Raw genomic sequence first — 27,833 nt, forward strand, 5'->3', positions numbered from 1 at the left:
AGATGACTGTATTGAGATTTTTCCTCATGTATTCAAATACACATAAGGTATGGAAATTTTTGTGGTTGATGCTTTAGCAAGAAGGTTTGTCTTTGCCTTCATTTTAGATGCAAAATTGTTAAGACTTGAATATGATAAGGAATTGCATGCTAATGATGATGACTTTGCTAGTGTGTATGGAAAATGCGAGAAAGTATTGTTCGGTAAGTTCTATAAACTAGATTGGTACTTGTTTAGAGAGAATAGATTTTGTGTGCCTACTAGTTTTATGCATAAGTTGCTTGTGTGTGATAGACAAGATGGTTTGTTGGGTAACTTTGGTGTAAGGAAGACTTTCAATGTGTTGCATGAACGTTTGTGGGAGTATCATTTGCCATTCATTAACCTGTTGCATGAACGTTTATGAGAGTATCATTTGCCATTCATGAACGTGTTGCATGAACGTTTATGGGAGTATTGCTTGCCATTCATTGAGTTTTTATCTAATTAGAGTAGTCATTTTGGTGTCAAGAATGGGATGGAATATATTGAAACCTTTCCATATGTCATCCGTTACAAGCATGGTAAGGAGAACATTGTTGCTGATGCTCTATCCCGGAGGTATGTACTTCTTACTTCTATGAGTGCTAAAATGCTTGGGTTTGAATATGTGAAATACATGTATGCCGATGAAGCTGATTTTTCTAATCTGCATATGGCATGTGATAAGGCAGCATTTGGTAAGTTTTACAAGCATGATGGTTATTTGTTTAAAGAAAGCAAACTTTATGTATCAAGTTGTTCTATGCGTGAGTTATTGGTGCATGAGGCACATGATGAGGGATTAATGGGACACTTTGGTGTCAAGAAAACTTTAGACATTTTGCATGAACATTTTTTTCACCTAAGATGAAAAGAGATGTCAATCGCAGTTGTGGCAGGTGCATTACATTTAGAAAGGCCAAATCTAAGGTTTTGCCACATAGGTTGTATACACCCTTACCTGTTCCTAGTGAGCCATGGGTAGACATATCTATGGACTTTGTTTTGGAGTTGCCTAGGACAAAACGTGGTAGAGATTCTATTTTTGTGGCTGTAGATAGATTCAGTAAGATAGCACATTTCATTCCATGCCATAAAATAGATGATGCCACAAATATAGCTGACTTGTTTTTCAAGGAGATAGTGCGACTCCATGGTGTACCTAAGAGTACTGTTTCTGATAGGGATATTAAATTCCTTAGCTACTTTTGGAAGGTGTTGTGAGAAAAATTGGGTACTAAGTTTTTATTCTCCACTACTTGTCATCCTCAAACTGATGGTCAGATTGAAGTAGTTAATAGGACTTTAACTCAGCTTTTACGTACTATTGCTCATAAGAATTTAAAAACTTGAAAGGATTGTTTGCCATTTATAGAGTTTGCGTATAATAGGACCATGCATGCTACTACTAAATTTTCACCTTTTGAACTTGTTTATAGACTTAATCAATTTACTCCTTTAGAATTAATGCCTTTTGTTGATGACAGGAGTAGCTTGGATGGATTTTTTCCAATTCTTGAACAAACTAATGATAATGCATATAAAGTGGATCTACCAAGTAAGTATCATGTTTATGTTATTTTCAATATTATTAACATTTTTTCCTTTGATCCAAGTGGAAATTCAAGGTCGAATCATTTTGAGGAGAGGGGGAATGATGGGAACCAAAGTGGGCTTAGACTTAAAGATCCTTTACAAGTTCCAGATGGGCCAATTACAAGATCAAGAGCTAAGAAGATCAATGAAGTAATGCAAGGATTGGTGCAATCCACTTGGAATGAGTCTAGCAGGGGCAGAATATTGAAGATGGGCTTGAGAGAAGGAGATCCAGTGATAATCCATGTGATACAAGCTATGGAAGAGTGCAACATAAATTAAGGCCTATTATTATGATTATGTGATTGAAGGCCTTGGACTTGCTTATTTCATTAAAGGGGCTTATTTTATTAGTTATAGGAATTAGTCTAGAATAATTGGGTTTGAGAATGCTTGGCCCACATGTCTTTTTTCTTATGAACTAGGGATTTTGGAAAGGCCTTGTATTTTGGCCAATGGCTTATTTGGAAAGTTACTTTTTAGGAACTAGGGTTTAAAGAGGTACTGTAGCGAGTTATTGTAGCTGTGGTACTGTAGCCGTGATACTATTCACTTAGGGGCATTTTTGAAAAATGCGGATTTATTTTGGCTAGGGTTTTAATTAGTTTTTATTTTAAATACTCTTTATAGCCTCAGTTTAAGAAGTTAATGAAATCTGATAAATTTATTCATTGTGAGTTGAGTTTATCTCCTATTGTTCTTGATTGAACTTTTGAACTTATCAGAGGTAAATCACAACCTTTGTGGTGTTCCTCCTTTCGTAATCTGGGTTCTTGAGACGGGTTCTTCAACTGGTCTAGATTTTAATATAATCTAGGTTCTTGAAACAAGTTCTCAACAGGTTAGGTTCTCCATCCATTGACTTGATTTTGGCGGGAGTTTTCAAATTGATTGTGGGTTCAAGGGATTTCATTCCCGCGAGTTCATATCATTTGGTATTCAGAGCAAGGTTTCCAATCAGTTCTGATTCTAACTGTTAATTCTTGTATCTTTAAATTTAATTCTTGGGCTTCATTGTTCTAGGGTTTCCAAAAAAGAGGGGAAACAAAAAATAGGCTACTAAAATTCTTAGAGTTTTTGGTTTGGCCAAAATTTGCATCACCTAGGGTTTCAAAATTCTAGGATTTCTTGCATCTCTAAGTTTGTCAATTGCTTGGAGTGTCGTAACCTTGTTTCTCTTCTACTTCATTGTCAATTCATGACCTGGGACTTGATCTCCTCAGAATGATGGGTGGCGTCATCCAACCGGGACCTCATACCCGAGATTTCCATATCGCAAGCCATAAGGTCAAGATGCTTTTCAACCAGCTTTTGCGAGAGTTCGCCAACAAGTTCCTTGGCCTACTGCAGTTGTTCCCTTTGGTAATGGGCCTTCTTGGTGAGTTTGAAATGCCTAGACAGCAATCTCGAACACTGCCCGACGATCGAAGCCCGATCCCGTCGAGACTCCTACAGTTCCCTTAGAGTAGACTCTAGCTCCTCCTCGAGGCGTTTGGTTGTAAACGCCCACCGACCGAGGTTTTCCTCAGCCTCACGCAATAGCTTTTTTAGAACCTTCTTCTTTTGCTTATGCCTCGCAGCATCTGCCTCCAAGCGTTGGTTTGGCTCCTTCTTGTAGTCCACCTCGTTGACCAGTCCTCTACCCTCGGTCTTGAGGTCCTTAATCTTCTAGGTTGACTGCTTCAGCTTATAGTACCCAAAGCGGCCTGAGCTCTCGATTGGCCTCTTCCAACTCCCCTTGCTCCTTGCCAATCATCGCAACCAACCAATCTACAGCCTGCAATGAAAAAAACAATTAGAAACGCCGAGGCAAGGGGCAGAAAGGGCCCAATGTAAGAAGCATAGTGTGAGGGAAAACCTACCTAGGCAAAGAAAGGTGCCCAGGTTCAAGGCCGGGGCTTGGGGCCAGCAACCTCTAGTTGCCAAGAGAAGTTTGGTATCCCCCCCCTTAGCCTCCCCCTCGAGTAAGAACGAAATCTCACAGGCCGAAGCAAGACCAACCGATCATGGAGCCTGAGAGTCATCATTGTCGCTTAGCTCCATAACAGAGTGGGAATCCTAGGGATTTCCCTCGAGGCCCGCTCTACTTGGTTCAGTGAAGGAAGATGGGGAGGGAACAATCTTGACATTGGGAGAGGAAGACATGGTGACCTCCTCACGGTTCCCGGTCGTGGGGGAGGTTCTCCCTTGTCCTTCTTGTCTTTCTTCTCCTCTTTCTTCTTCTTCTTGTCTTTCGTCTTCTTCTTCTTCTTCTCATCACCCAGTCTTCGAGGTCGTTTGTGGAGGCTCGCGGGGGCGCCCTCCCTTGGAGTATCTTTAAAGGACATGAACGGCTCGACCACACTAGGCTCGCGAGGGCTGAGATGCACGAAGGAGCTAAAGAAAGTGGCCAACAGTGGAGCGCGAACCACTTGAGAATGATGTTGTGCTCCCCTAAGTTGAAGGGACTGGGATCTCTGGGAGGTGGAACTCCTATTGTCCCTGTTCACAAGCCTCTAGGCCCCAAGGCACCTCAGCACAACTCCTCGGCTCCCTAGCACGACCCCAAAAAGAGGAGGTGCCATCGCCAGACCCACCAACCTGACTTACTAGAGTCCCCTAGGCAGGTCGTGACGCAGCTTTGGTCGTTTCCCCTTGCCACTAGAGGTACTTGAAGCGTGCTTTCGACCTCAGGGCGATGGGATCTATCACAAGAAGTTCCTGTCGACCATGTAATAGTGATTAGACATGGACAAGTAGTCCCGAATGTTCTTGTCAGAGAGGGCCAGGTCGGTGTGCAACTCGTTAGGATGGGCCCTCACCCAAGCCACCATGGCTTTGATAAAGTGTTGGAAATGCATAATTAAGTTGTTTAAGCGAATGATATATTCATCAAATAAGAGTTAAGCAACTTAATGACACATCAAATTTTAGTATCAGACTCCAAGTCAATTGATGCCAATATTTTTCACACAAAAGTTTCACATTTGTCTCTAAAATAATTAAACACTCATATCATAATTATATGTGCAGGGCATTTTTGGAAAGGATGAGAGCAGAGGGCATTATTGGAAGATGAAGTGTGCTAAGTCATGAAGGAGAGAGGGGAATCACGCGGAACAGACTTGCTACTTGCCAGAGAGTGTTGGGAAGATTCACGCACAGCAAAGGAACAAAAAGGGATGCGGCCTCAAGTGCGGAAGTGGAGCAATAGTTTTGGGTCTGGCTTAGTTTTGCGTCTGAACCAGTGGAGCGTGTTCAGTGTTCGGGGTCCTGGGCAGATATATTTTTTTCTTTCGGCAGTTTAGCAGGGGAGCAGATTTTGTTCTTCGACAATTTTTTCTCGTGGTTTTTTTTTCTGTCTTCAGCATTTTTCGTTTAGAGCAGTAACTAGAGATGTTGGGATTTAATCCTTTTGGTCATTTTGCTAATCTAGAGATGATAAGCTAGATTTTTAGCTTAGGATTCAAGGTGTAACCCATGACTTTTTGGGGTTGGATTTTTTTGATGTTTTGTGATTTTAATGATTAACTTGTTGGATTATTTTTCAATTTGCATCTAGAAAAGATTGAAATTCTTTGTTCTTGGTTTAGCTCCGTTGTAGACGTAAAGGCACAATTGATATTTGAACAAGTAACAAGACTTTAATGGTTTTCTTTCACTATTTTACAATTGTTATATAATCTGTCAAGTAGTTTTATTAGGCTAAAAATTGTGGTTCATTGCTATATTATCCAACCATATTTTTAGGAATGAGAGAATGGTTGAGAGAAGATAAAAAGAGAAGTAAATCCATCACCAAATCAGTGGGCGAAAATTGCATCCCAAGTGTTTGTTTTATTGTTTCTTACAATTTTAAGTCAATTTCTATACATTTCTTCTAAACCTCTTGATTCTTAATAAATTTAGAAACATAGATTCACATTTATTTTCAGTTTTACTCATGCTTGAACTTCCAAAACAGCCAACAATTTCACTCTTAATTCAGTCCACACTTCCTTAGTAAATAACCCCCATTTTGGTGTCGATATGGTTAGTGGTCAACCTTTAAAATTTATTTCTCATTTCTTACATTTTTTGTTCATTGCTAGATCATTTAGTTCAGTGATTTCTTATCCTTTCGAAATTTCTTGTCACCATAAATGGTAATATGTTGTCTTGTGAATATGAAATGTTTACATAAATTCCCGTTGTCCCTGTGAATTCGATCTTGGGATTTACCCTTGTATTACTTTGACGGCTTCTACGCTTGGAACTCGAAATTAAAAGTTGATCAGGCTTCTAGCCAGACCTTTTCCCTCTAGTTTAGCATATGGCCCAAGCTCTGCGTGGAAGGGAAAAACCCCCAGACCGCTTAGACGGGATATTCCTTATGGGCTGCCTCACCCTCGGGATATTCCCAACCTAAGATAGCCACGAAGAAGTACTTCCAAGACCACTCCTTAATGCTCGAGTGGCATCGCTTGAGCGTAGCAATCTTCTGGCCATGAGTTCAAGCCTAGAAACTGCATATGCTCCTTAGCTGACGGTTGATGCTATACACCGATAGGAACTCTCGAGCTATCAGGTCGAGATACTCCTTGGTAGTTCCACTGAGGGCCATCCGGAAGATGACGCAGTTGGACACCAGGAGTCGCCAAGCATTTGGATGGAGCTACTAGCCCTAGATGGTTCAGAACCTCTTGAATGGGGTGACAGAATAGGAGGCGCAGGCCGTTTATGAACATTGAGGGGAAGAGGGCCACCTGGGACACTGTTCCTTCAGGGTTCACCTTGTGTTCCCCCCTCTGGGGATCTCTAGGACGGCGAAGGTGGGAATGTCGTATTTGGCCTGGAACGCCCTAAGGTTCACGCCAATGACGGACAAAACCCAACGCTTCCCTACAAAGTATGGGGCGAAAGTTTGGGAAGAATACAATGAAGCTTTAGGGGCCATAGTAGTGACGAGAAGTGACAGGAAGAAGACAATGGGCACGGTTTCTGAAGTGGAGAGCAAGATGGCGGCGGAAGGGAATTGAGGGGTAGAAGAGGAGTAAGAAAGCTTGGGAAGGGGACGAACGCACCATGGCAGGAGAAAAAGTTGAGAGAAAACACCTAGAGAGAGAGAGAGAGAGAGAGATGGAAATGGAGGAAATGGAGGTGAATGGGGCCTTATATAGCTGAGGGTGGTTGAAAGGCGCGCAGAAAATGAAGCAACACTGACAGTGATGATGCTAGCGAAATGCCACATGGACCCCAATGGTACGATCGACATGAGTGGCAATCGTCATATCAGGCGGGTGGGAAGCACGATCTAATGGGATCCCTGACCTAACGGGTGAGGAGCATCTAGTCTGTCCAATCAATGGCCGGGAGATGGAAGGGCCACACTTATTGGATGGACAAGTGGCCTCAGGAACTGGATCGACAGGAGCCGAAATAATGACCTCAGGAACTCAATCGATGGGCGACAATATTAATGAGAGGAATTTCTTAATTCCACCACAATTCTGTGTTAAGAATTTGTCGAGTACTGTGAGGGGGGGGCCCTCCAGAGAGTGGCCTAGGCCCAAAGAGATCAACCCATAGAGGCCCCAGGCCCCAGGAGCCTATGAAGCAATGTGCCAAGCCCACGACTCGCCTACCCACATGGACATGCCTTGGCACTGGACTCGGCCCGGTTAAGGAGCCCATCATAAGGTAGCGATCGCCTGGGACCTCGATGGGCTGCCAAGCCCTGCAATATAGTATGTAACGGACGACTACAGCAGAACACAGGCGGCTGGGAGTGTCCGATCGTGGGCGCGCTAGGCCAGAGACATGCTGCATTCAATGTGTTTTAGGGAGCCCAACATGCAATGATGTGCTGCCTAAGGTGCCGTAGGACGGCACAACCATGGCCTGACATACTGCCCTCGCAAGAAGGTGGCGGCAGGTCTGACCCGAGCACGACCTAACACCCCACAATCTCCCTTGGCAGTTGAGTCCAAGCCAGGTATAAATACAACCATCCTTCCCAGGGAAAGGCTCTCTGAACACTTCTTCTATGCTTAACTCACTTAACTTTCTTCATCACTAGAATATCCCCTACTGACTTTGGCATCGGAGTGACCCCAGATATCACTGGAGTCTATTCTTCTTCCTAGTTGCAGGTCTTGAGAGTTTGGCTACTGTGGTACTGCTCGGCCTGCGAAACACGACATCAACAAGGTCAAAATGAGTTGATTTCGTGTTAAGCAAGTTGACATGTCATTGACCCGTTTGAAAATCGTGTACAAACGGGTCAACCTTTTAATATCAAACCCAAACCCAAACCTGCAAATTTCGTATCGTATTCGTGTTGGATTTATAGGTCGTGTCACATATTGCCACCCCTAATTGTCCCTTCATGGTCTGAGGTAGAACCATTTTTTTTGCTTCTCTTGCTTATCTCTTCAAGAAATACATATTAGGGATTACTTTCATGCCAAGAGAGTCAAGCACTTTCAATGCATGACAAAAATTAATTATAAATGTTTCAAACTTCTTACAATTGCATGAGGTTGTCTTATTAGTAGGTTCACAATGTACCTTGTACTCCTCATCCTTATCAAGAAGCCAAACAACATATTTATTAACTATTTCACTACTATTCATAATTCATTTCAGTACTATTACTATTTATAAAATTCTCGTCTCATTCTTCAAACATCCCTTAACTCTTTACAAGACATTTTTTTTTTTAGGCATAGCGACACTCCTCTCGAAACATTTTAAAAATCAGAGATTATATACACTTGTATTGCTTGCTTCAACAAATGTGAATTCTTTGAACTCAATGTAGGCACTTTTTGTCTTTCATTTAAGTTCAGCCTCAAACTCCTTTTGTCGCTTTTGTTCTACAACCCTGTCAAAATGTTGTAAAATTTAAACTATTATATTCAAATATGATTTCAAGTAAGTTTCAAGTCCCCATTGATATTCTCACTTAGTTGAGTATTTATTATATATTCCCAAATTAAATTGTTTCATCGTATAGCACTTTGCTCATTTCTTTCTCAATTTATAAATGTCGTCCAACCAACTTAATTACCTCTTGCACCTTACATGTCCGAATACCTTTTCCCAAGCCTTTCTAAATTTGGTCTCATCCCTATATTTAAGCATACAAGCTTTGAAATCTCAAAGAAAATGAGAACCATTCTTCATCAAATTTCCAACATGCTTGATGCCATTTTGCATTATGTGGCAAGTACATGATCATAGTCCATGCCAAGTTTCTAGCATCATGACCTCAGATAATTATGACTTTGCCATTGCAGAATCTTGATCTATAAAGATTGAGTTAGGCCTTTTACCTCCATGTGCATCTAAGAACCTTTCACAAAGCCAACTAAATGATTTTGCAGTCTCATCATATAATAGTGCTGTCGCAAAAATCACAACTCCTCTATAGTTGTTGTAACACCTGCGCCCAGCTCCTAAAATCATTAATAGAGATTTTTTTTTTTCATTGGACTTGATATTTAGGATAAAATCTTTAATGGACCAAGTGAGATTTTTTATTTTATTTTATTTGAGTTTTGACTTGAAAAATTTACAGAATTAACTGAGCTATTTAAGCAGTTGATTTCGTGGGCTGCTTTAATCGACCCACCTTTTTTTAAAACCCAAACCCGATTGCACTAATCAGGCCCAACATCCAAAACTTTTAGAAACTCCCATGCATGACTCCACCCCATGCACATGCACGTCCCTTCTGCTCTCGTCTCTAGGTTTTTCTTATCACCTATAAATACACATATTCCTCTCATATATTTCAGAAAGCACCAAGGATGCAAAAGCCTTAATCATCCTTCAACAAGCTGTGTCTGAATCAATCTTTCCAAGATTGATGAGGGCTAATACTTCAAAAGGAGCATGGGAAATTCTACAGTCCGAATTTCAAGAAAATGCAAAGTAAAACTTATTAAACTTCAAGGTTTAAGAAGGGAGGTTGAAAACTTAAAAATGAAGGAATCTGAAGAAGTAAAAGAATATTCCTCTAGATTAATTGAATTAGTTAATCAGATGCGTGCTCAAGGTGAAGAGGTGACTGATCAAAGTATTGTTCAAAAGATTTTGATCAGTTTACCTGAGAAGTATGATCATATTGTGGCAGCAATCAAGGAGTCAAAGGACTTGCAAATTCTATCAGTCACTGAGCTGATGAGATCACTTCAAGCTCACGAACAAAGGGTAGCAAGAAGGGGTAATGGTTCCTTACAGCATGCTTTCCAATCCATTCGTGTCCATGTATTTTGGTGCGGCATATTTGGCATGGTTATCAGAATATGAAGGGAGGTAGGCTTGTTGACTGCAAAAAGATTTATTTAGCTGTGGAGTATTTTTCTTTTCTGTATTGTTTGCTGATCAACCGGTATTTTATTCAATGATATAGGGAAAGAACTCCACAGTTTGTTGTTCAGGCTTATATGGCCGGGCCAAAGAATGCGAATCTTCAGGAGACAGGTCCAATTTGTCTCAAATTCCAGCAAACATTGAGTAATTATGAAGACACGAAGAGGTATGTATAATCTAATCTCACTCCCAAATCAAAATCAGAGAGTGTTGCATCATCTCGTTTCCATATCAAAATCAGAGAATGTGGTACTTATCACTGAGGAATTTTGTTTTTTGTATAGGGATGAAGTGGGCTGCACCATCTTGTAAGCTGACAAATATCACTTTACATTTTTCAAAAGATCATCTGTGAAGCTTTAAGAAATCATTGTACAAAAGCCAAAATAAGATGGGGTGAACATCTTTATACAGAAGTTATTGCTTTTATAGAACCATTTAGTGGATATCTCTGGCAACCTTTTCTGTGAAAACTATGGGGGACAGAAAAAAAGCCAAAACATGTTCTCATTGGTCACTTTTAGAAAGGGAAATATTTTAGCCATAAAAGATTATATAAAAGTAAACTATAAACTGATGTGACTTGATGTAGTACGTAGACTAAACTTATTTTTATTATAAAGTAGATCTAATGGATCTTATAAAGCCACGTTAGTTTGTAGGTTTATATTTGTGTAATTTTTTTATTTTTATTTTTTGTGTCCGTATGAGTTCTTTTATAAATTATGAACATTTTACTGTATACTGATGATATTCTTGTTTCAGTCGACATATAGTGAAACTACAGTTACTGTTTGGTCTAATTTTTCACACACACACACACACGTGTGTCTTAAGATTTGGAAAGGACTACTAATGTTTGTAATAGGATGCTTTTGAATCAAATTTGAGCAAATATGCATTGTCATTTTGAAAACGATGACTTTCTATTTCACGTAGAATTATAAAATTGTTGTAAAAGAGTTGCGGATTAATCATTTTTTAATTATCTTTACATGCCCTTCTAAACCCATTTTACCTGGTCCCATGTCTCCCAAATGCAATTTCCTTTTTTATTTTTTTTATTTTCCCAATCAACATGTCCGTGAGATATGAACACGCCCCATTACACGGATTAAGTAAAATTTGTCAATTGGATTGTTTAAATTTTAACATCTACTTTCAATTTGAATGGTAGTGTCACGCCATGAAAAATATCTAAAAGATTCTTTTAAAGAAAATGATTTTTTAATCAGTTGTGATATTAAATATATAATGTTGTATAATATTTTTTCTCCTCATTAATATTTTTGTCAATATTCTAAATTGATTTTCGGACTAACTTCCGTTGCTATGAAAAACAAATTTTAGTTGAATTAAAAGAGTCCCCTTTGATTGGGTCCACATGTGCTTGTTTAAGGGTGATCATTATTACTGTGAAAAATGATAAACATACAACACTTTATACAATACTTTTCACAACAATATTTTAAAATGAGGGATATTTTTGTAAAATACCTTATAAAACTAACATCATTTTACAAAAATACCCTTATTTTATAACATGTTGTGAAAAGTATTGTGTAAAGTGTTGTGTGTTTATCATTACTCTATTACTATTCAATATGCTCACTCGGGCTGACGAGCAATGTTGTTCCTCAGTGTGCTTGCCCTGGTTGTGAGCAATCTTTACTTGCCCTAGTGTAAGATGGTGCTGCTCACCCCGGAGCAAGTGCTCTTTGCTAACGCTTATACTTGCCTTGGGCGTGATAACTTTCTATTATGTAGGCGAGCATTTCCCCTTTACTTTTTGCTTGCCCAAGAGGCTGAAATTCACTCTTCTCTTATAGTGCTTGTTTTAGAGTGAGCGTTGTTACTTTGCTTTAAGTGCAACAAATTTCAAGGCTAAATTTTTTTAAGGGGGAGGATGTAACACCCAAGTCGGGATCCAAGCTTAAGCTAATTGCAGGTGCTACAAAATTTTTATTTTGGGTTAATAAGTATGAAAAGCCCACTTGAAATCTTAACGAATAATTTTAAAATAGGCTATAGGTCCCAAAATTTATTTCGGTGCAATATGAATTTTTATTGGGCTTAATAATTAAGTTAAAATGAGTCAATGGACCAAGTGAGATCTATTTATTTGGGAATTGGCCCGAAAAATTTATGACACAAGTTGAGCTATTTTAACAGTTGAGTTGAGATCTATTTTTATTTATTAAATGATCGATCCATGCAATTACAGTAAGCCGAAAAAATTATATGAACCACTTTAATTGACCCAACCCAGTTATTAAGACTCAAAATTGGTTGTGCTCTAAACTGAAAGACCCAAGCGTCCAAATGTTTTTAGAAACTTCCCAGCACATACGACTCCACGCCATGCACGTTTCTCCCTCTCCTTTCTCTAGGTTTTCCAATCACCTATATATATATATATATACATGATATATTTATCTCATGCATGTAGAACTGCCAAGCCCTGTTATTGTTGCCAACCACTGCCCAAGGCCTACCCTGCTACACCTTCACAAGCCTCCAGCCCTACGTTTCAGCTAACCGGCCCATACTTCTCAACTGTAGCACCTGGACAAGTTGAGAGAAAGGAAAACCTCCCCACGTTGAAGTCCAGCAGCCACCATGTTGTTGCCGTCTTCTCCCTCCAGCCCCTGTCGCACAGAGCAGTAGCCTTCCAGGCAGGGCAAGCTGCAAGCCACTATTGGGGAAACGTTGCAACCGGCACAGACCAATGCCAGCAGCCATGGGAAACACCTTTCACAGGAGCACCGTCCTCATTGGAATAGATCAACCGTGAGCCAAACCTCCGCTATGTTGGATTGCATATGGAGACTTGGTTTGTGAGCAAAAAATCGAGGATAGTGAGTTTGCTCAACATGCGCTTGACAGTGGGCTCCAGCGAAGCTCAACCCGTTAGTTCGCTCGAGGTACGCTCGACAATGGGCTTGAGTGAGACATAAACTCTAGTGTTCGCTTGAGCCATGCTTGACACCCCGCTCAAGCCAATGTTCATTGGTTGTTCGATCGATGTGCGCTCGACATGCCGCTCGAGCGAAGAACGTATTTTTTTGTCAGATTAGGATTTCCAGTGCTGTTTACTATAAATATATTATATTTTACTTGTTTTACATGAAATTCAACATATTTTTTGAGAGAGCAATTGTCAAGTGAGTGTATATTGTGTGAGAAAGCAAAAAACTCTAGAGAGTGTGAGTTGAGTTTGAGTGATTGTAATCTCATTCTCCTCTGGTTAATAAGATTTTTGCAACTCTGTGGATGTAGGCAATTTGCCGAACCACGTATATTGTGTGTTGTGTGCTTGATCGTGCTTGTTTTTACTTTTGTTTGCCATCTTTGGTGTATGTGTTTAGCACAACAACTGGTGTCAAGAGACATGTTGGATGTGAAGGAGAGTGAGGGCTGGAGATCAAGTGAAAGCCCTTGGGATCGAGAGGTTCAACGATACTGATTTTGGGTACTGGAAGAGATCGAGGACTATCTCTATGGGAAGAGGCTCCATCTTCCACTATTTGGAAAGAAGACGAAGAGCATGGATAATGCTGAGTGGACCCTATTAGATCGATAGGTTTTGGGGATTGTTCGGTTAACCTTGTCCAGAACAGTGACACACAATGTCAGTAAGAAGAGAACCATGACGAATCTCATAATGACTTTGTCAGGTATGTATGAAAAGCTGTAGGCCAATAATAAAGTGCACTTAATGAATAAATTGTTCAATATGAAGATTTCAAAAGGTGTGTTTGTGGCCTAACACTTGAATGAGTTCAATACGATCACAAATCAACTGTCTTCAGTAGAGATGGAGTTTGATGATAAGATCAGAGTGTTGATTCTGTTGGCATCACTGCCAAATAGTTGGGAGGCCATAAGAATGGCTGTGAGTAGTTCAGCCGACAAGATGAAACTGAACTACGACAATGTACGTGACATGATCCTTGCTAAAGAGGTACGTAAGAGAGACTTTGGTGAGTTCTTAAGTTCAGGATCGGCCCTGAATGTTGACAATCGGGGCAGAGGACATGACAGGTCAAGCTCCAAGAGCAGGGGGAAGAGAAAGATGAGATATGGGTAGCAAATCACATCCTGGAGTTGTGGCAAGCCGGGCCACATTAAGAAAAACTACAGGAATCAAGAAAGTGTTGAGGATGATGCGGTAAATGTAGTGGTAGAAGAAATTCATGATGACTTACTTCTTACAGTGCATAGTTCGATTGATGATTGGGTGTTGGATTCAGGGGCTTCATTCCATAGCACCTCACATTGAGAAATCATGCAAAATTATATTGCTGGTGATTTCAAGAAGATGTATATAGCTGATAAAGAGGCATTGGATGTAGTGGGTGTGGGTGATGTGCACATCACACTTCCAAACATGGGCATGTAGACGTTACAGCAAGTCAGACACCTTTCAGATCTGAAGAAAAACTTGATCTTTGTGAGACAACTTGATGACAATAGTTATGTTGTAAGGTTCTCTGGAGAAGCTTGGAAGATCACTAAGAGTGCGCTGTTTTTAGCGCATGGTAAGAGATATAAATCTTTGTATTTAATATCAGCATCTAGTGATGTGTAGGAAAATACAAGAGTGCAAAAAGATAGGCTTGATCACTCGAAACATGTGAGGAAGCCAAAAGTAGTCAGCTTTGCATTTCCTTAGGAAAGCTAGGGAAAGTTGGCTGAGGATGGGTTCGAGACCGGAAACTCCTAGTGCAGTGGGAATTATGAGTCGCCCAGTGAATGTGCTAACTAAGGGCGATGTACATGGACTACTGAAGTCAGACTTGACTTCAGTGCGTCTTCTGGCTTGAAGATGGGATTTGTGAGCTAAGATGATAGAGCTTGGCTGGAAATAGTGGCTGGCATGTGAAGACCCATTTTCCAAGTCGGAGATTGTTGGGTTGCATGTGGAGACTAGTCTGTGAGTAGAAAATTGAGGAACAGTGAGATCGTTTGACATGCGCTCGAGCAAAACTCAACCCGTGAGTTCGCTTGACATGCCCTCGGCAGCTGGCTTGAGTAAAGCTCAACCCATGAGTTTGGTTGAGGTGCGCCCGACAGTGGGCTCGAGCTAGACACAAACCCTAGTTTTCGCTCGAGCCACGCTTGACACCCCACTTGAGCCAATGTTTATTGACTGTTCATTCGAGGCGTGCTCGACATGCCGCTAAAGCAAACAACGTATTTTTTTTTTCCAGATTAGGGTTTCTAACACTGTTTACTATCTATATGTTATATTTGACTTGTTTTGCACTCACTTGACAATTGTTCTCTCTCACTTGACATTTTTTGAGAGAAAATAATTGTCAAGTGAGTGCATATTGTGTGAGAGAGCAAAAAGTCCTAGAGAGATTGAGTAATTGTAATCTCCTCTGGTTAATAAGATTTCTGCAGCTCTGTGGACGTAGGAAATTTTTCGAACCACACGGTGCTCACCACTCATTCTCAGAACACAAGCTTGCTTTTTGTGGTATTTTCATAATATAAGTCTGTACGCAAGTTTAGTGTTATTACAAAAAATGCCACTTTTTTAAATTACATAAAACCTCTGCCAATAAATGTTCATTGTAGGATTTATATTTTGAATATGATTGATAAAACCAGGAGAATTAGGTGCTTGAAGGTGGAAAAGAATTTAGATTTTTAATGTATTAGTAAAAAATACTTAGTAGATGTTGATTTATTTGAGGGTTACGAAAATTTTAGGAAAATAAGTTACTTTAGTATTTTAGGATTAAATTTCAAAATATGGGTTTAATTAGAGATTTAAGTAAGTTATGTGTCTATTTTTATAGGTGACAATTAATTTTGTTTGGCATTGTTGTGGAAAATTCAGAGAAATAAAAAGTCTAGGTAAGCGGGGTTCCTATACTAGACTTTGTATGAAAGAAAAAGACTGAGGTTGATTTTAAAAATATGCATGTTTGTTTTGAAAAGAAACCTTAAAAAAATCTCAGATATGTGGTCTGCATACTCATAAAATCTGTATAAGAATGAAATATTTTCTGTCATGACTGAAGTAGACATGACCTTATTTTAACATTTTATTTCTGAACTGCGAAAAATAGCGAATATGAGATCTAAAAAGTTTTGCTTTGATACATGAAGATGATTTGATTTGGTTATTTGGAATATGTTAAATGATTTAAAGCTATTTAGTACTCAATTTTGATACGTTGTGTCATCTGAAAAACCTTGGCATAAATTTCTGATTCTGTATATAATTATAATCTGCTTCTGATGTTGTTTATGTTATGTTTCCATTAAGGCCCTGCCACGGGTATAATAGTAGTATACGGCTCTAACACGGTAATAATAGTGGTATACAACCCTATCACGAGTATAATAGTGGCATATAGCTCCACCACGAGTATAATGGTGGTTTATAATCCAACCACGAGGGTTAAACATAGTATACGGCCCAGCCACGAGTATAATAGTGGCATACGGTCCCAAAAGGTATAATGGTGGTTTATAACCTATCACGGGGATTAAATATGGTTTTTGTCCGGATGTGATGCTCCGATATGGTATGAAGATGATGTCTCAGTTTATGATATGCCAAAATATTTTTGAATAAGAATGTTTCTAAAAGTTGCACTCTGATATTTTGATAACATGTTTTGATTCTGCATTCTGAAAGCAAATATTTTGTTTTGCATTATGAAAGTAAATGTTTTATTATATATTCTGAATTTTGTAAATGCTCATATTTATATACTAATATATGTTCTCTAGTTACTGAGTTGTTGATAACTCACCTTTGATCTCCACAATATTTTTTAGATAATTTGAATATTTTAATTCAGGATCAAGATTATAGAGTATGGGTGAGATGGTTTAAGCATATTGGATTAAGCATAAAAGGTTTCTGAGTATTGACGAATTTTATTAAATAATTTTGTCGTATTCTAATGACTTGATATTTTGGGAGGTTTATTAAATTGAGGTAGTTAGTTTCAAACAAAATTTTTTATATGACATTGAGAATTTGGAGTTTATAAATATATTGTTATAATGTGAGTTTAAGTGATAGGAAGTAATTCTCCGACCCTTCCAAGACCGGGGCATTACACCTTGAAAGGAAAAAAGGTCCTTTAAAATATAGATGGTGAGAGAGAGAAATGTATCAGAGCATTCCCATCCACTTCCGTATAATGTTCCCTAAAATTTGGTTAGAAATCACACTTATTATAATTTTCTCCTAAATTTTACTCATCTTTAAAAAACCTCCTACATGTCATTCCCTATATTTTTTTCTATACTATTAAAATAATATTTTTCTATTATTTATTTATTATTTTTTCTCTCACTTCCATTTCCATTATTTACTACTAACTCTTTCGTCTTTTTCTTTTTGTTTTCAAATATCACCTTTTACTAATTTTGTAAACACTCATACGATTTTTTTTCCTGGGTACAATAATAGTTTTCAAACTAATACGGTATTACTAGAATTAATTGGTCTCCTCTTTGCTAGAAAGTTGGAGTTTTTTTTTTCTCTTTACTGTTCTTCTGAAAGTAGAGGTTCTCTCTTAGACTTTGTTCGAAGAGAGATTCTGCTGTGTGATCCCCCAAAGCAAGGTACAGAGTTACGTTATGGCCGAAGAATTATCTAACCTTTACGAAAGCTTGAGCCTTACGAAAGAAGAGAAATAAGAAGTTCTCATTCCAAATGAGGAAGTTCTAATCTCTATAGTAAAAAGCAAGAATTGTTTGGTTGCCCTTATTGTTGCGGAGAAAGAAATGAACAGAGGTGCTTTTCGGAATACCATGAGTAAGGCATGGAAAGTAGAGGGCCATGCTTCTTTTAAAAACCTTGGTATCAATAGGCTCTTGATTGAGTTTCAAAACCACATGGAGAAGGAGCGTGTACTTTCGGCTAGACCCTGGTCTTTTGACAGGGCCTTGGTTTGCTTATTTGATTGTGAAGGCTACGTGGCTCCCAAAGACATTGAGTTTAAGAAGGAACCATTTTGGATACAGTTACACGACCTGCCTTCTGCAGGAATGAACAAAACCATGGGAGAAAAGGTGGGGGCAGCTGCGGGAACTGTTATCTCGGTTGATGTGGATGCAAGTGGCATGGCTTGGGGCCATTTTCTTAGAGTTAGAGTTCTACTAGATATATGTAAGCCTCTCACTCGGGGCATATTTATCAATATGGGAGGAAAACGCTTCTGGATTCCATTTAAATATGAGAGGCTTCCCTTGTTCTGCTTCTAGTGTGGTGCCATTAAATACACTGGTTCGTCTTGCCCAATTTCTCCTCGGGGGTGTAAAGTACGTGAAGGAACGATACCTCAGTATGGCTCCTGGCTAAGAGCTAGCACGCAGCTGAGGAGCTCTCCTGTGTTCAGCAAGAAGGATGGTGATTTCGAAAACACAGGAAGTTGGGCCCAAAACAAAAGTGAAGATAGTAGGTAGGAGGACGATGTGATGGGACAAAATGTCACTTGCAAATCCAATGTAGGCGTTGAACATGCTGACCTTAGGAGTTCTGACAACTACCAACTACTGGGACCTTTACACGAAAAGGGCAATAGGTGCAGAACAAAAGATCAATTAGACCCTCCTATTCAGGTAGACTTTGATAGCTTTGAGATTTCCCACTTGGCTGATGTGCACCCTAAGGACACCTTGACTTTAAAAGGAGTCCTTTCAAACCATGACCCCACTCTGTATCACACTGGTCAAGACACACCGAGCCCTACTAGAGACTTGGCCCATGACAGCTCACCTTCTCAGAACTCACCCATTAAAATTACTGTTAGCATTGCTAATATAATCACGTGGAAGAGGAGGGCTAGAGAGGTGGGGCCTAGAGGAAACCATAGCCCACCTAACACGGTTATGTGTGAATCTAGTGATCCTAAACCAAGGAAAAGGCCTAGTGCAGGATCTCATGAGATTATCATGACAAGGAAGGGAGCTAAACAAGCTCAGTTGGTAGAGGCTAGCCTCCAGCCTTGCCACTCCCCATGAAACACTTAGTCTGGAACTGACGAACGCTTGGGAACCCTTGGACAGTTCGTGAGCTTCACCTTATGGTGAAGGAGAAGTGCCCGGATGTTGTATTCCTGAGTGAAACCAAATGTAGAAGGAAAAGAATCGAACTTATTCGAGACAAATTGAGTTTTGACCACTGTTTTTCTGTTGACAGTATTGGTAGAAGTGGGGGTATTGCCATATTTTGGAAAAAAGAAATAGAAGCTGAATTAGATTCTTACTCCCATCATCACATATTTATTTTAGTTTCCTCTAACATCCCAAGTAAGAAATGGACTGTAACAGGTTTTTATGGACAGCCTATTACTGCTAAAAGAAGTGTTAGTTGGGACTTTCTTAGGTTAATTGATTCCAGAACTCATAATCCCTGGTTGTGTATGGGGGATTTTAATGAGATTATGTTTAAAGATGAATACTTTGGTTCTAACACCCGCCCCTTTAAGCAAATGGAAGAATTTAGACTGGCTTTACCAGACTGTGGTCTTATGGACATTGGATTTAGAGGCTCAAAGTTTACTTGGTGTAATAGAAGGGAGTGTTCTGAGTTCACTAAATGTCGTTTGGATAGAGCCTTAGTTAATGATGAGTGGCTTATCTTTTTGAATCTAATAAGGTTTTAGTTCTACCAGGACAATGCTCAGATCACAATCCTTTATTTATTAATTGTTTAAACTCTGCCCAAGTAGAAGCTCCTAACCTTGCCCATCTACATTAAGAGTGCAATCTCCTGTCCACATTCTAGATGCTGAAGCTCCAGTTTCTGATCTCATTAATCCAGTCACCATGCAGTGGGATCTCCCTCTCATCTATGCCATCTTCTTAGCCTCTGAGGCAAAATTAATTAGCCAGATCCCTATTAGTCCATGCAGGAGCCAAGATATGCTGACCTGGAGATGTTCAAGCAATGGAATGTTTTCTGTAAGGAGTGCTTATCACCTTCAAGGTTCACTTATAGAGGATAAAGTGGGGCAATCTTCAACCCAGAATTCCAACTTGAGTTTCTAGAACAAAGTTTGGGGTATCCATGCACCTCAAGCCACAAAATCCTTTCTTTGGAGAGCTGCATGTGAGTCTCTCGCCACTAATATGAACCTGCATAAAAGGAAAGTTGGAGAATCACCCCTCTATTCTATTTGTTCCCTTAAACCTGAATCAGTATCTCATGCTATTTGGTCCTGTGGTGCTTCAATGGATGTGTGGTCCATGAGCTCAAAAAGAATTCAGAAGTTACGAATCCTAGAAGGCTCATTTAAAGATATTCTAGCCCCTATAATGGATTACTTATCTCCTTTGGAGATCATTGAATTTGTTGTTATTGCAAAAGCCATCTGGCATAGGAGGAATACTTGGCTCTTTGAACAGCAGTTCCACCCTCCCTCTCAAGTGTCAAAGCTGGTCCAAGCAGAGATGGCTTCCATTAAGTTATGGCTAGAGAATGGGATAAAACAGACTAAAGTCCAAGAACCTAAAAACAACAGGTGGATTCCTCCCCCATTAGATGTATTCAAAGCTAATTGGGATGCTGTCATTGATAAAGGCAACTCGTGGTTGAGGATTGGTGTGATTGTTAGGAACTTAGAAGGATCTGTTATGGCCTCATTGTGCTCGTCGATGGACCTGATTCCTGATCCACTCCTTGGTGAGGCTGTAGCAGCTCAAAGGATTTCTTCCTTTTGTGCAGAGTTGGGACTACAACATATTGTTCTTGAAGGTGACTCTTTATCGGTGGTAAAGGCGATTCAACACAAAAAAGGATAGTTGGAGTGACACTGGTCTTGTTATTAGAGACATTAAGATCATGCTATCCAAGACCCGTTCTTGGTCTGTTTTACATGTCCATAGGGAAGTTAATGAATGAAATAGTTATTTTTTTTAAAAAAAAATACAGTATTACAAATAGCAATTTTTTTTTAATATGTGCATTTTCTGATATCTTTGATATAGTTTTGTCCGTATATATAATGGTAATATTTGATTTGCCTTTATCTAACGGTACATTTTTTGTCCTTTTATGTAATAGTAATATTTTTATTCCTTTCTCCAACAGTAACACATCTTCTCCGTGTGGCAACAATAACATTTTTTTCCTTTCTCCAACGGTAATATTATTTGTCCTATATGTAACGATAATATTTTTGAATTTTTCCTAATGGTCATATGGAATTTAATTGTAACTTTTTTTTTTTTTTTTTGTATAAATAAGGCTTTTGGTTCCATTCACATTTTCAAGAACCTAAGTCTGATTTCATCATGAGAGAAATTTGTCATTCTGGCCTCATCTTGCATTCCCTTCATTAAATGGCTCATTTGTTCTTTCACAAATTGTTGCTTAATTTATCCTCATAGGATGAGTTGGAGGTTGTTCTTAATGATGATGAAGGATCAATATTGAGGCATCTTGGCAATCACTAACGTCGTAAGTATATTCGGCATGATCATATTTAAGGGCACGAATGACTATTTCCTGACTATTTTGCAGGAACACTAGTATATCCCTCGAATCTATTTTAAAGGAGATTTCGTATGAGTCGTCCGTTATTTCTTCGTATTCAACATGAGGTAGAGGCTTACAAGCCCTACTTTATCCAAAGAAGAAATAATACTGGAAGACTCGGTTTATCTTCTATGTAAAAGATAACCATTGTACTTAGAATGCTTGTGTATGGAGTAATTGGTAATTTTATAGATGAATACATACAGATTGGAGAAAGCATTGCAATGAAGAGCCTAAAAAAAATTTGAAGATGAACATAAATGTTTTTTTTTCTAATGAATATTTGCAATCTCCAAATACCAATGATATTGCTTGATTGCTCGCGCTTGGTGAACAACGTGAATTCCCAATGATGTTGAGAAGCATTGATTGCATGCATTGGAAGTGAGAAAATTGTCCTGCTGCCTGGAAAGATATATACTTTGGCTACAGTAATGAACCAACTATTATTTTAGAAGTAGTTGTTTCATATGATTTTTGGATATGATATGCATTTTTTAGATTGTCCGGTTCACATAACGATATCAATGTGCTAGAGAGATCGTTCATTTTTACGGAACATGCGCAAGGGCGTGCTCCTCCAGTAAATTACTCAATCAATGGAAATAACTACACTATGGGGTACTATCTTGCCGATGGTATTTATCCAAAATAGTCAACATTTATGAAGACGATTCCATCTCTACAAGAAGAAATATTTTGGAGTAGCACAAAAATAGGAAAAAAGAATGTAGAATGTGCATTTGGGGTCCTTCAACAAAAATTTTCAATCATTCGTGGACCTTCCTGAATGTTTAAGATGAAGGAGCTAACAAATATAATGAAAGCATGTGTTATTCTATATAACATGATCATCGAAGATGAGCGTAATGATAATCAGGGCTCAAACATCGAGTTTGATCAAGATGATGATGATATTTCAGAACTGTAGCACAATCCTACAACCAAACTTATGGACTTCATTCAGCGTCATCATGAAATTAAAGACAATTTGGTACATTATCAACTCCAAGTAGATCTAATTGAACATTAATGGCAATTATATTCCAAAAAAATAGACTAGCAGCAATCCATTATATTTTATCTTTTGATTATTAGTGACTATATATTCTTGCTTCTTCAATTTCCATTCCATAAAACATGTTTTCTTCAAGAACATGCAAAGTATTTTTGTAATATGTTCATTATCTGTAATAGTTTAAGCAGTTGTAATGCCAAACTTATCAATAGATTCTATCCATGCACAAAATCATTGTCAACATCTTTAAGCTTTCGCAATAAATACTACCAAAGGTACAAAGTATAACATACATACATCCAAGCGTTTAACAATAACAAATAACCAATAATTCAAACTCATTGATTAATGTTGTCAAAATTATACAAATTGTACTTTGCCTCAATAACAAACAAATTACATAAAAAAAACAAAGTTAGTTTTGTTCAGCATTGCTCAGCATTGCATCTTGCCACAATTTTCCTATGACGTTGCTGGAAATATATTCGCTATAGTCCAGGAAAGGTAGCCACATCGATTAGCATGATTAATTCCTCTCTCTCTCCCTCTCTATCTCTCTCTCTCTCTCTCTCTCTCTCCAACCCCTTTCTCTGCTCTCTCTTTTGCTTCCATCTGGGTGAATTCTAGTCTCTCGGCCTCCATCTCAGTCTCTCATCCTCTTGTCGGATTTTATTTTCCTCTCTTTCTCAATCATATTGCATCTTTTAGGCCTTAAGCCAGAAACACTATTTCTCTTGAGCATGTGACTACTCTAGAAGAGTATACTTCAGGTTGCTTAAGTTAACAATCTCCTTCGCTGGCCTTCCTTGGGCCTTACGTTTTGCTTTCTCAGCTTTCCCTCCCATTGGCCTCTCCAATTCAACAACATCATTGTCTAGAGCATTCTTGGCCTCGGTATCACAAACTGAATCTACAATAGCAGTTGAGGAACGAGTCGGGGTCAAGGACATCATCAACCTTCGCTTTGGACCTTCCTTTGTGCAAGGCTGAATCCATTTGGATTGGTCTTTCAACAAGTGCTAACAATGCTCGAACTGAAATGTGGTATTCTCCAGTGATTGGTATATGATCTTTGCTTTGTCAAACTTGCAATTAAAGAATAAAATGACAAAATTAATGACCAAATAGATAAAGGAAACATAACTTATAAAAAAGCAAATGCCAAAAGCATATAAAAGTGGATGGTTATACCTTGTCTTGCTCGATCATGCTACTTTGATTCAACTCTTCGACTTGAGCCAATTTAGCATAGAATTTGTTGGTTACCTTTTGAATGGCCGACCACCGATGTATTAAAGACCTAACACTCTACTCAGTTGTAATTTGTTTATACTCATTAAAGTATTGACTAATGTTTTTCTAAAGTTGGGCGTGCTTTTGGTCCATTCCCTAGATGCCATCAACATTGGTATTTAGCCATGTCGAGACAAGTAATTTGTCTTTCTCAGGTGTGAAGTTCGCATTCCTGGTTGATTTTCTTACGGAGAAAGGCTCTACTTGGGGTGCGGGTGGATAGTTATCAAAAGTCACAGGAGATTGTAGACTTTGACCACCATAAATGTGTTCAATTTGAGGGTCCTGGCTGAGAAGGTTGGTGAAATACATATGTCCTTGGTCTTGCAAATCAATCTCTAAGAAATTATAGACACACAACAGTTGGTAGACATGTTAGACACTTAAGAATAATAGAGACGTGATTTTGCCAACCGGTCTCAGGAACCAAATGGTAACATATAGGAAATTTGGCACCCTCGAATGGCTACAACAATTGTTTGCCACTACTTATTGGCTATCCGAGTTACCATACCATAGAAGTATGTGCCAAATTTCCTGTGACACCACAAGGCTTTGTCATCATCACAGTCGAGGGGGTTAGAGAAGGAAAATCCAACGACAAGAATGATTAATCCAACAAAGAAACTGAGCGACATTACTAAGTGAAAACATAACACCAAGAAATATAATTTACAAAATCCAAACAATAATAAATAGTATGCAAATGGATAAGACCATTAAAATATAAATGAGTGAGGAATATATGGATTAAAACAGAATGCTCTAAAGGAAAAAATAAAATAATTCAACATTACTAAATCAAGTGTATGCCAAGCTTCTTCAATTTCCAACATCCAAACAACAGGAAATCATCATCTAAAACAGATATGAGAGAAGGAATATATGGATTAAAATAGAATGTTCTAATCCAATACTGAGTAGCATGCAAAATGAATAAGAGCATAAATACAGAAATGAGAAGGTAAGAAAGTAATGATCAAAATAGAAATGAGAAAGTCGGAAATTAATGATCATAACAGAAAGTAATGTTAAATGGCAGTGTGTCGAATAAACGAACATGCTTTGAATAAATTCTAGTCACTTAAGAAACAGATAGTGATAGTAAAGAAACTATTTCGATTCTAAATGAATAAATTCTAGTCACTTAAGAAACATATAGTGATAGTAAAGAAACTATTTCGATGTTAAATGAATAAGAACATTCACATCCGCTTCCATAAAGAATGTGTGTTGCATGGGGCTTAGAATGGCTTTTTATTTACATCATGCGTAAGATAGGAGCCCAACCTTGAATGACTGCAAAACCTTAAACCCCGGTTGCCTTTTGTGAAAACTATCACAAAATACTTGGTGGTCATCCGGGTTTGGATTACCCTGCCTTTTGTGAATGAACCACCTTCCGTGGAGTAATTAGAACCATCATCACAACTTTACACTAGACATGCAGCCCTGGAGAATACGCCTAATTCAACACCAAAAGTTGCGAAGGACAAATGTAGAACTAAACACAAAGGAGAGAAGCAATATATCTCAAATATAATGAGGTAACTTGGTTGAAGGTGCTTGCATTATTATTGAGAAAGAAAACAACAAAGCAAAAGAGTCTTGGAGGAAATTTTGATAGCTGTAAGGTGATGATCAATGCACCAATTTTTATGCAGCGTCATTCACATATCAAGAAATAAAAGAGGCAATAGATGGTGGATAATCATGGCTATAAAAATCACTGAAACATTAGTATAAGTTAGTCTAGGTCGATCATGGTGGGTTAGGGAAACTAAGATAATGAAACAATGAAAACAAAGAAATGAAAACAAAGATATTGAAATCAATTAAAGCAGTAGAGAGAGTCCATAAAGAAAGATAATGAAATCAATTATAAAAAGCAGTGTATCCCTCGAATAATGAAGAACAGTGCTGAAACAGTGTATAATTCAAACAAACATATTAGCTCGAATGGCTGCCAAACAGTCTATGAATGAATTGAAACCAACAACAGCTTATTTATACACTGCTCGAATGCAAAGATAGTGAAATCAAATTAAAACCCTAGAGTAGCAAATAACAATGTAGGGCTTTCGATTTTGAGTGCCCAAAGATCCAGTTAAAAAATCAATTATATATCATAGCATAGATAATGAAATCAATACCCAAAGTAGTAGAGAGAATCCATAAGGAATGGTTGCCAAATAGAATGAAAACAAAGATAATCTTAAAAATGGTTAACAATGCTCCAACATAAAATTCATGGCATTATAGGCTGCCAAAAAGAATGAAAACAAAGAGAATCTAAAAATGGTTAACAATGCAAACCAACATGCTAACATTATTGTTAACAATTTCTCCAATGCAAACCAACACAAAATTCAAACCAATACACACGACAACATTAAGCAAACCAACACAAAACTCAAACCAACACACACACACACACACACACACACAATTTAACAATTTGAAAAATGGTTAACAATGCAAACCAACACGGTAACATTATGGTTATCAATGCAAAGCAACACAAAACTCATTAATTATAGACTGCCAAACAAAATGAAAACAAAGAGAAACTAAAAAATGGTTAAGAGTGCAAACAAATACAAAATCCGAATGGCCAACAAATAGTGTATGAATGGATTCAAAGGTACAAACAATTTTTTTAAACCAGAATAATGCAGTTGATGAAATTAGTCCAAACTAAACTCTATTGCCCCTTGAATCGCTACCGTGAAGAAAAATTAAGATCCAAATTCAAACCCTAGACAATGTAGGGTTTTCGATTTTGAGTTCCCAAAGATCCAAATAGATATATTCAACAAGTCGAAACTATGCAATGTCTCATATGAAAGCCATGACAGTTTGGGATTTGGATGTGTTCGATTTGTGTGAGAGAGAAGGACAGAATCCAGACATGGAGGAAACCGAAAGAAGAAGTTTATTTGTGCGAGAGAGAATGATAGAGACTTATATGAAATCCGATAGATGAAGAGGGGCTTCTGAAGATGGTGGCAAATGGTGCGAGAGAGGGTTGATACGAGTGAGGCAATCAAGACTCGAGAGAGATTTTCATGTGGGACCAACAGTAGAAAAGGATAGATGGATCGATTGGGGGAACCACTGTAGAATCCTTAAACCAAATCCCTAATTTAGGGATTCAGATGTGAGGGGTTTTCAAAGTTTCCCCAAATTTTTTCCCCAAAATATAGAAATAACGGACATTTAGGGAAGCAAATGAGAATGCTCTAAAGAATTTATAAATGGATAAATAGTATCAAACATTTACATTGATTCTTAGCAAAAATGCATTTTATATTTTATTTATATAATCAGTTGGAAAGGGTTTTGTTTTAAGATTTCTTGACAATTTTACAGATAGATGTTTTTTTTTAAAATAATAGCCGGTAGCCCCACACATAGCGACCCATTCCCAAGTTTATTAAAAAACCCTCACCTATGGCGGAAGAATACCTTGGTTACAACTTATAAACTCGGGTTTACAATATACATAAAAAAACCAACACCCAAGTATCCAAAAACCAAAACCAACTTATTACAACCAATAACCAAATAAACAATCAACCAGCCAAAAAAACTAAAGACCCACCAACCAGACTACTAATGCAGTAGACTACTCCCGTATATAAGCCATACCCGACTTATCCAATATGTACAAGCCTCTTATTTCTATATCCAAAAGGCCAACATTACGGACAACCTTATTCACCCCTTGCGCATTAGATTTTGCCACCAGATCAGCAATGCTATTTACTTCCCTAAAACAATGATTAATAGAGTACTCAAAATCCTCTAAAAGAGTCACTACTTTGTCCCAAATAACTCAAAGGTACCAAATTGTACGGTTCTTGTCAACAATCCAATTAACAACTACCAAGGAATCACATTCAATATCAATCTTCATAAAACCCATATGTTTGCATAAAATCAATCCCTCTAGCACCGCTCTGAGCTCAGCTTCATTGTTAGAACAATAACCAAAAGATTTAGAAAAAGCAAATATTAACTTTCCTCTATCATCCCTCAACACCCCTC

The 27,833-nt window shown here is 38.3% G+C and overlaps 1 protein-coding gene and 1 long non-coding RNA gene across 2 annotated transcripts; both read left to right on the top strand.

Moving 5' to 3' along the window:
• Nucleotides 1–9,822: 9,822 nt before the first annotated feature.
• Nucleotides 9,823–10,318, top strand: LOC121234398. Its single transcript, XR_005934383.1, has 3 exons — nucleotides 9,823–9,897; nucleotides 9,995–10,120; nucleotides 10,239–10,318. It is a non-coding gene; the product is annotated as an uncharacterized LOC121234398 (long non-coding RNA).
• Nucleotides 10,319–20,166: 9,848 nt separating this feature from the next.
• On the top strand, nucleotides 20,167–20,736 carry LOC121235374. Its single transcript, XM_041131723.1, has one exon. It carries the CDS (start codon nucleotides 20,167–20,169, stop codon nucleotides 20,734–20,736), a length of 570 nt encoding a protein of 189 aa, XP_040987657.1.
• Nucleotides 20,737–27,833: the final 7,097 nt, after the last annotated feature.

The sequence above is a fragment of the Juglans microcarpa x Juglans regia genome, chromosome 6D (genome assembly GCF_004785595.1).
Source record: "Juglans microcarpa x Juglans regia isolate MS1-56 chromosome 6D, Jm3101_v1.0, whole genome shotgun sequence".
NCBI classification, from domain to species: Eukaryota; Viridiplantae; Streptophyta; class Magnoliopsida; order Fagales; family Juglandaceae; genus Juglans; species Juglans microcarpa x Juglans regia.

Excerpts from the sequence above, each read along its gene's own strand:
- LOC121235374 (XM_041131723.1), top strand. The coding sequence starts at position 20,167 with ATGGATGTGTGGTCCATGAGCTCAAAAAGAATTCAGAAGTTACGAATC.